Source organism: Gracilinanus agilis, chromosome 4 (assembly GCF_016433145.1).
Source record: "Gracilinanus agilis isolate LMUSP501 chromosome 4, AgileGrace, whole genome shotgun sequence".
In the NCBI taxonomy this organism is placed as follows: domain Eukaryota; kingdom Metazoa; phylum Chordata; class Mammalia; order Didelphimorphia; family Didelphidae; genus Gracilinanus; species Gracilinanus agilis.
The window spans coordinates 295,519,638-295,529,460 of NC_058133.1; the positions used below are offsets into that span (position 1 = coordinate 295,519,638).

A 9,823-nucleotide genomic window follows, 5' to 3' on the forward strand; every position below is an offset into this window, starting at 1 on the left:
CCTATTCTTTTATCCCCTTCTCCATTTAAAGACTCAGGGTTGGTGAGTATTAACTCCAGACTTCGAAGAAATTGTGAATGTGGCTAATGAAGGCTATTAAGTTTAATATGCAGGCTCACTGCCATAAGTTGCTCAAGCATTGTTTTTCCAGATTCTCTCACTCATTTCAAAGTCCAAATGGCTGCCATGTGTCATAGTTTTGTATTTGACATGGCTGTGCATTAAAACTTTAAATGTGTCCCTGCCATAGTATGTGAGCCTCCTGAGAGGAGAGACTGCTCTGTATAGTGTCCAGCACAAACCTGATGTATGCTAGACAAAATAAAGGGCTGTCCTTCCCTGATTATTTTGGCAAATCGGTTGTTAAATTGTTTCTTATTGCAATGTGTAGCAATCCACTGATACTTTGTGATATTAAATCAGTGATTCCCAAAGTGGGCGCTACCGCCCGCTGGTGGGTGCTGCAGTGATCCAGGGAGCAGTGATGGCCACAGGTGCATTTATCTTTCCTAGTAATTGCTATTAAAATAAAAAAAAAAATTAATGTCCAGGGGGCTAAGTAATATTTTTTTCTGGAAAGAGGGCGGTAGGCCAAAAAAGTTTGGGAACCACTGTATTAAGTGAACAATGTTACTCATTTTAATTAAGGATTCCCTTAAGGTTTTCTTGTTGGTTATTTTGCTGTTAGTTAAGTGCTAAACATCTGAAATAAAGGAGCTGCAAGTCTTTTTTGGAAGGAAGATACTATGTCTCAGAGCCCTTTTTGTGGTTCTGCAAGGTACTGCAAGGTTGAATGGTTTTGGTTGCGAGTTGAATGCTTTTAATACCTTGTATAAGCCGGCAGTTTATTTAACAATAATAACAGTGGGCATTTTTATAATGATATAAAATTTGAACTTTTTATACCCCCCCCCCTTCCTCCTGCTCCCTCAACCCTTACTTTCTGTCTTAGTAGCAATTCTAAGACAGAAGAGCAAGGGGTAGGCAAATGGGGTCAAGTGCCTTGCCCAGGTTCACACAATTAGGAAGTGTCTGAGGCCAAATTTGAACCCAGGACCTCCTAGGATTTCCCAGGACCTCCCATCTCTAGTCCTGGCTCTCAATCCACAGAGCAACTTAGGTGCTCTCCTCCTTTTAAAAGAAGCCATTTTTTTTAGAGCCTTTAAATTTCATTGATTTCATCTTTCAGTTGGCCTGAGGATGTCACTGTCAGGCCAAAGATGGAGGAAAGGGAGGGAGTACAAGTAGAGAAAAAGAAAACGGAAGAGTAAAGTTATAGGTGTCATGAGAGAAGAGTAGTGGGAAGAGGGAAGATAAGAAAGAGAAGGCAGAAAGGAAGCTATTGCTGAAATTTGTATAGCGGTACTCCTGATTCTCTTATACTCATGTGGTAGTCAATCAGAAGTGCCATGAAGATTCAAGCTAATGTTTTTAAATTGGTAATTTCCATGGGGGGAAAAGAGGCACTATGTTTTTTACTTAATATATCACTTAACACACTGTTGGTCTTAACTTATTCAGAAATTTAAGTCTTAAGGGAGAGGAATTTATAGCTCTGTGTCAAGAGAAAAGGAAATCAAATAAAAAGAAGACTATCATCCTCCTCTTCCTCCCCACAGCCACATACATGCGCTCTCTCTCTGTCTCTCTCTCTGTCTCTGTATCTCTGTCTCTGTCTCTGTCTCTCTCTCTCCCATCTACCAATCTAGTAGAATCATTACAAACTAGAACAAAGAATGGGGGTAAAATCTGGAGGAGGAGAGATGAATTAGGAGTTCCACTCCCATTTTCTAAACCTGATTTAGTAGCTAAATACTAAAAAAAAATGTACATTTTGGAACCAACCCACACCCTCTTCCCTCAGATGGTTTTTCTCAGGCAAGTAAGTTGGTCTGTTTGAATAACTGCACTGGCTGTCAGATTCTTTTGTTTTAATGAGACAGCACATCTTCTCTATGGAAAACTTGGGAAAATATTTTGCCTTACAGTCTTAGTGCTCATTAAGCATTATTGTGTAAGGCATAAGCAAGTGTTGGGAAATCTAAATATGTTTGCAACATCTGCGCTTTTATTGTGTATTTAAAGGAGTTTTCTTTTCACCAGTCTTACAATGATCATTGCTGACAGTTTGACCCTACTTTACATTTTTGCCAGGCTCTTCATCTAGAGCTGTTTGGGTTATACATTTCCCTTCTAATGTTCTAGTATTTCTTTCCATCTCCTGAGAAAAAATAATTTACTCTATTAGTGCCTGAGAAACTGGAACATGTAGGGAGTAAGAATTTCTGGCATCCAAGGCTTTCATTTTCTCCAGGTTGAAGTCTCTCTCCTCACATTTGATGTTCTGATGGAATTTATCTGCTCGGAACAGAATCAGATGTTTCTCCCAAATGTTATGTTCAAATGACATTGTAGATCCAAGGTGCACAAATTAATTGAAAAATGCCAATCTTAATTTATGAGATAGCCTGGTGTTTATAAGAGAAGACCTTGACTTGTGTTGGTGATGGGAATAGATCTTGCATTGCATTGTGAGCTCAGGTATTTAGTTTTAATTTTTATTATTAAAAAAAAAACAAACCTTTTTTTCTTTTTTCTTGGAATCAGTACTTATTATTGGTTCCAAGGTAGAATAGTGGTAAGAGCTAGGCAATTGGGGTTAAGTGACTTGCTCAGGGTCACACAGCTCAGAAATGGCTGAGGCCAGATTTAAACCCAAGACTTCATGTCTCCAGCCCTATCTTTTGTTTCTTTTAAACATACAAATTCTTGTCTTTTGTTTTCCCCCAAGCTTTTGTCAAGTAGAAGAGATCTTTGTTTCTGTGTAGAGTAAAAAAGATGAATTATTCTGAGTTTTCAGTTTGTGCAGGTTGGTGTACTTGATGCCTGACTGTGGCAATAAATACACGTGTAATTGGGCAAGTCATATTCCTTCTCTGGGCTTCAATTTTCTCACTTAGATAGTGGCAAGGGGAATGGGAAGAAAAGAGGGATCAGTTCCTTGAGGACAGGGACTGTCTTTTCCTTCTTTTTGAATCCTCAGGGCTTATTAATGCAGTGCTTGGCACATAGTAGACACTTAATGAGTACTTATTGAATGACTGATTTATTGACTCATCCCTGAGATGCCCAGTTCTGAACTTCTTGTTCAGCCATTTGAGTCTAACTCTCATGACCCCTTTTGGGGTTTTCTTGGCAAAGACACTGGAGCAGTTTGCCATTTACTTCTTCAGCTCTTTTTATAAACGAAGAAACTGAGGCCAACAGGGTGAAGTGACTTGCTCAGGGTCACACGGCTAGTGAGTGTCTGAGGCCAGATTTGAACCCAGGAAGATGAGACTTCCTGACTCCAGGACAGGCACTCTACCTACTCTGCCACCTAGCTGCCCAGTCTGAAGTAGATTACTGTTTTCATACAGGTTCCACAGGAGAATTTTTTTACCAGTTCCAAAACATTTCCTTTATTCTCATTAAGGCCTCATATTTTTAGCTCCTGTTTTTATGTTTGTTTTTAATATTTGATCTTTAATGCTAGGTTTGAAAAAAATGCCTTCCACTTCAATTTCTTTTGTTTACTTAAAATTGCACTGATTCTCTCATTGACCTCTCATGCATAGATTAATTTGCCAGATTTTAGATACTACTTTCAGTTTTTTGTATTTGCTGAATTCCTCAGTCACTCACAGAAATGAGACCTTTAGATAAATCTAGTATAGCCTGATTGGGCCCAGAAAAGGACTTTACAGAGCCTTTAGTCTTCATTTTATAGCTAGGTGGCGCATTAGATTGATCGAGTACTTTACTTGGAATCAGATTGTGGGGGGAGGAGAATATCCTGGATCACGTTTGGAAAGTTATGACTTACGTTCATTGATCCCAACTTATTCCTTGATGCCAAAACCCTTTTGTCTCTCTCCTCTCCAATTTCTGGCAGTGATTCTATTCAACTTTTTTGTCTTTCTGGCTATCTTATTCTCCAAAATCATGGTGATCGCATTCTCTAAAAGAATCAAAACTCTAGGTGACCTGAAGGCTTTCAAGTGACCAGCAAAAGAGATGAATTGGTTATGAAATAAGCATGAAAAATAATAGAAATCCAAAATGTTGAACAGGGATCCATGGAATGTTAAGAAGACACATAGAGGATCATTGATCTAAAGCTAGAAGGGCCTCAGAGGTCATCTAGTCCAACTCTTTCATTTTACCAATGAGGAAACTGGAGTCCATAGAGGTCAAGTGACTTGCCCAGGGAGGAAGCTCTCTAGCATGCTTAATGGATATGTCTCCCACTCCTTTTTTTCCAGATTACATGTTGTTACAACTTTTAATACTTGTTTTCTGACATTTTGCAATCCATGTTCTCTCACTCCCTTTTAACTCTCCGCTTCCCCAAGAAGACAGGTCATATAATAAAAGTTGTACACACGGGGGCAGCTGGGTAGCTCAGTGGATTGAGAGCCAGGCCTAGAGACGGGAGATCCTAGGTTCAAATCTGGCCTCAGACACTTCCCAGCTGTGTGACCCTGGGCAAGTCACTTGACCCGCATTGTCTACCCTTACCACTCTTCCACCTAAGTCAATACACAGAACTTAAGGGTTTAAAATTAAAAAAAAAAAAAAAAAAAAAAAGTTGTACATAATGTTATCATGTAATATATATTTCCATGTTCACCATGTTGTGAAACAAGACTCTTATTACTTATGAGAAAGATTCATGGAGGAAATAAAGTAAAAAAATGGTACGGTTCAATCTGCTTTTGGACTCTGTTCTTTCTAGGGTGTTTGATCTATTTTTTTCATCATGAGTTGGATAGATTCTTTATGGAGGTTTTTCAGAAGGATCTGAACAAAAATTACTTGAGATGTGAACACATGGCTGAGTTAATACATAGAGCAGAGTAAAGTAAATCCTGACACGGATTCAAACATGGGTTTATCGAAGTCAGATTTGTAGATAAAATGGAAATGCTTTATAAAATGTAAAAGCATTTAAGAGATTATTGAGGGGAAAATGTCTTTATTATTGATTTAGACTTGAGTACTCTTAGCCATAGAAAAGTCATTTTTGTGTTTGTTAAAAGCTCTGAAATAAGAATGAATTCATTACCTGCTGTTGAATAATATAGTTATCTTAAAAAGCTATTTTTCTTCTAATATGTGCATATGTATAAATTATATATATAAGATAAATGTGTATGTGTGAGAAATCATACCTGCAGCCTACATATTAAGTATTAAAATTTTTTATCAAAATTTGTATAAATCCATTTTAGCTTTTCTCTTTTGTGAAAAAAGTCATTCTCTTCTAGATATTACTGTCTCATCTCAGTAATATTTAGTCATCATTTTTGCATATGAAATAGTTTTAATTCCTTTAGTTCCCCCCTCCTCCACCTCTTGTATACATCCTGTTTTCAAATTCCACCTTCCAGGTTAGTCATACTCAAGTCGTTTGCCAGGTCTTACTGAATTGTGAGCCCTATATGTGTCCACAGCACATTGATAAAGGCTTGATCAGTACAGAGTATAATGGGAGAATAAACTCACCATTCCTATGTTCTGCTATCAGAATTATTTATACAAGTCTATGGCTAGAATTTTAGTGACTTTGCATCCAGTGTATTTGGAAAAAGTAAATTGGTCACTTCATAGTTTGACAATCTCCTCAATTCCAGTGATTTCTCTTTCTTCAGTTCAGTTACACGTAGGCATGGACACCCATTAAACCCCATCATCACTGCTTCCAAGATCCTGAACTCGGTTCTTCAACCCTAATTTTTTATTACTTCATCCCTCCCACTCTTGCTCACATTGAATGTGCTTTTGACTTTCATTATGACTGAGTTTGGGGACTGCTGTCTTACCATTCCTACCATCTCTGTTAGAGTTTTACTGGCTTTTACTACCCAAGAAAATTGAATTCCCGTTAACTTCATCCATTCATTATCTGCTTATCTGTGGGTAAGACCCCTCCTTTATTTTTCAATCTAAGTTCATGCCCTGCTACTCCTGGTTAGCAATTGTTCATAATTGTTTCAAAGTCATTTCTTCCCCTTAAGACTATCTCCAGTTTATCCTGTATGTATCTTTTATGTAGTTGATTCAATGTTTTTCCCCCCTTAGATTTTTACTTCTTGAAATAAGGGACCGTTTTTATGCCTTTTTTTTTTTTTATATGCCTCAGCATTTAGCACAGTATTTGGCAACAAAGTAGATGTTTCATAGGTTTTTGTTGACTTGACATAAACTCAGCTTGGGCCAACATTCTTCTCACATTTCCTTTTTTCCTCTAGAGATATCTTAAATATTTTCTTCTTTCTTCAAGTTCCCAGCCCAAGCCCCCTACCCTCTGAATAGATATTTCATAGAGCTCAAAGCTATATCCATCTTGTTTTGTCTCATTCCCTCTTCCATACTTGAGAATTTTTTTACCTGCTCTCCTCTTTTCTTTCTTTCTCAAAGGATTCCTTTCCCCTTCTTTTTGTTGAAATCTTCCCTATTCTTTTTTTTTTTTTTAAACCCTTATCTTCTGTCTTGGAATCAATACTGTGTGTTGGTTCCAAGGCAGAAGAGTGGTAAGGGTAGGCAATGGGGGTCAAGTGACTTGCCCAGGGTCACACAACTAGGAAGTGTCTGAGGCTAAATTTGAACCCAGTACTTCCCATCTCAGGGCCTGACTCTCAATCCACTGAGCCACCCAGCTACCCCAGATCTTCCCTTTTCTTTTAAGGATCAGATCAAATGCTATCTCCTCCAAGAAGTAATTATTGTCAGTGATAATTCTTTCCTACCTTGGACTTCAAAAAAACACTCAGTTTCTACCTCTTATGCTGTTCATTTATGAACTAATCTCATCTTATTTTTTATTCTCTTTTTCGGTGGGTGGGTGGGGGGTGGTAGTATGCCATCTACCCTTTGGTTTGTGTACATCTTGAGAGAGAAGGTATTGTGTCTCATTTAATCTCTGCATCTCTAATGCCTACACAGTGCTCTGCACATAATAACTGCTAAAGTACTTTTGCTGAAGTTGGTTTATCTGTAGGAGGATTTCATGAAGGTTTTAGGAAATCTGGCAGGAAGACCTCTTCAGAGAGAGCCAATGTGAAGAAGCAGACCCAAGTCTGCTATTTGTCACCTTTCCAAGAGCATGGTATGGAGAAGGAGAAAGTACAGGAGCTTTTTTGTTATCTTGTCTCATTAGGATTCTCACAAAAAAGAATTCCAAGGAATAGGACCAAGAAGAAGGTCAGTGGAAAGTGTAATTTTTTTCTGACTTTGAGACAGGATTCTCATATAAAGCCCTGAAAAAACACCCTAGCTTAATAGCTCATTCCCCCTCTGCCAAAGTTGATTCTTGCTTATATTGACATTGGTTGTCAGTTGTGATGTCTGATGACATTAATCATGTTCCAGCACTAATTGCTTAGTTATCAGCCAGTGAGAGGTGAGAAGAAACAGGTTCCAGAAATAGAGTTTGGTACTTTATAGCTGGCATCCTGAGCCTGGTTATGCTTTATTAAGTTGTGCAAGGTTCTGTTTGCAGTATTTCTTTGGTGTACTATATTTTGAAGGATGTGTGGAATGATATCATAACAATATCATATAGTTGTATAGTATTTTGCCACTAACAAAGTTCCTTTATATACAATATTTCATTTATTTTCTGCATTCAATGCATAATGATAGAAGGTTTTCCCTGGGCAAGCATTGTGATTATTCTCTGTACAATCTTGTCAGTAAGGAAAGAAGAGGAGAGGGTAGAGAATAAGCATTTATGAAATGCCTGCTGTGTGCTGTGGCCCTGTGCTATGTGCTTTACAATCATCTCATTTGAGCCTCACATTGCTCTGTGAGGTAGGTGCTATTTATATTTCTGTTTTACAAATAGGGAAACAGGCTTGTAGAGTTTAAGTGAGTTGCCCAGGATTATACAACAAATTAGTATGTGAGGCTAGATTTGAACTCAGGTCTTCCTGACTCCAGGCCCAGTGCCCAAGCTGCCAATGAGGAAGCTAAGGCTCAGGGAAACTAGGTGATTTATCCAAAGTCATATGACAAGTAAGTATCTGAGTCAAGCCCGAAACCCAGAAACTGTGAATGCTAATCTGGTGCTCTTTGTGTTATCTCACACTGATAAACTTCCGACCAGCTATTTTTACAATATGGTTTAGTTGATATGAAATGATTTAGAATAACTTTCCCATGTATCTTCCAGAAGCCAGGGCCAATATGTTGACTATCAAAATAGATAACGTTGTTTCAAGTAAAGAATAAATTGCAAGGCAGAGGACTAAAACAGTGTTTTAAAAGAAGTAATTAAATTTGTTTTATAGATTCTCTTTTTTCATTGAGAGACAGTGTGCTATCTCAGAAAAAAGCACAGGGGTTTAGAATCAGAGGACCTGGGTTCAAAACCTGCCTCTGTCACTTCCTCTGGGTGTGACCTTTGACAAATTATTTAGCATCTCCGAACCTCAATTTCTTCTTCTGTGAAATGAAAGGCTTGGGCTTAATGGCCTCTGAGGTCTCTCAGCTCTTGATCTATGTTCCTATAAATATTTCAGTAGTTGTGATTCTGCTTCTTTTAATTTTCTCTAGGGAATTTTTGTTTTTGGAATTCATTTGCTTATAAGCAAATGAAAATGCTCAGTGCTGGCTGCAGGGAATACTGATGCTGAGCCAGCCCTCATCTCCTAGATGTAGGAGAACTCTATTTATATTGTGACCTCTTATAGTAAATTTGCACTGCAGGTGCTGATAACCAATAAAGGAAGGAAAAGGTTTGATACTTTGCAGGTGGTTCTTCAGGATGTCCCTATTTGCTTTTAATTTCAGGCAAAAGACTTTATGCTGTGGCATTAATGTCCCAAAATGATGATTAATGAAGGGCTTGTCACTTGGAATTCATTTCAGGTTTTACATTCTCACTGTTATCCCAGAATAATTCAGTGTAACATAAATGGATGATTTTTATAATATGCATATACAAGGTTAGTAAGGCAATAACTTGGCAGTACAGACTATAGTGTGGTAAAAATTACTTTGTCCTCTGCTCATTTCAAGTTGAAATTTCTTGTAAATGAATCAGGAAATGTATTCTCGTTCTTTTGGCTAACCTTCCTAAGCATTTTCCTTTATAATTTGTTTTATTTATTTTATGTGAGGAATCCTATATTTGGTGACATATTTTGGTCTACTTTTATTCATAGATTTTGAAGAATTATTTTTCCATCACTATTCAACTAAGTATGAATGCAAATTTCATTTTAATGCTGGGAGCTGAGAGAAGATGTGGTAAATACCACATACCACTCCCCGTAACATTGTCTTTGGAAGGCCAAACTGAAAGAAGCGGGAGAAAGCAAAATGTTATGTGTAACGTTTTAAGCTGAGATGCTGATTGTCACCCATTTAGGACTTCCATAGCTGACACCAGCCAGCACCCTGGCAGAGATGCTCCTTGCCTTAAAGGGGCAGACCTTAAAGGTGATGTAAAGTGATTGACCTATCAACAGGGGAATCCACACCTTGCAATTAAGGATTGTCAACAAAATCCTGCCACACTTCTGGGAGGGCCCAGGCCTCTGACCCTCTGACAGTAAATAGGATTCTGTTAAATGAATGAGTGTCTCTGCTGGAAGCAGTTACCTAGAAGTTTCTTTACTCCCATCAGAGATTTCTTTGATTCTCATGGTCTGATTGTTGCTTCTGAGATCACCGTGGCCTCTTTTTTAGCTTGATGGGAAAGAAGACAGGATCAGATGTCTGATGCTGGCTATGTGGTCTAATCTTCTGATTTTTAAAAAAAGAAACTGAGGTTTTA

General features: G+C 38.1%; 1 protein-coding gene across 1 annotated transcript in view; it reads left to right on the forward strand.

Moving 5' to 3' along the window:
- PRIM2 (DNA primase subunit 2) overlaps positions 1-9,823 on the forward strand; it is a 409,712-nt gene that overhangs the window by 105,320 nt on the left and 294,569 nt on the right. Inside the window, exon 8 of the mRNA XM_044675355.1 lies at positions 4,213-4,231. Coding sequence (XP_044531290.1) covers positions 4,213-4,231 — 19 coding nt within the window. The remainder of the gene's footprint in view (positions 1-4,212; positions 4,232-9,823) is intronic.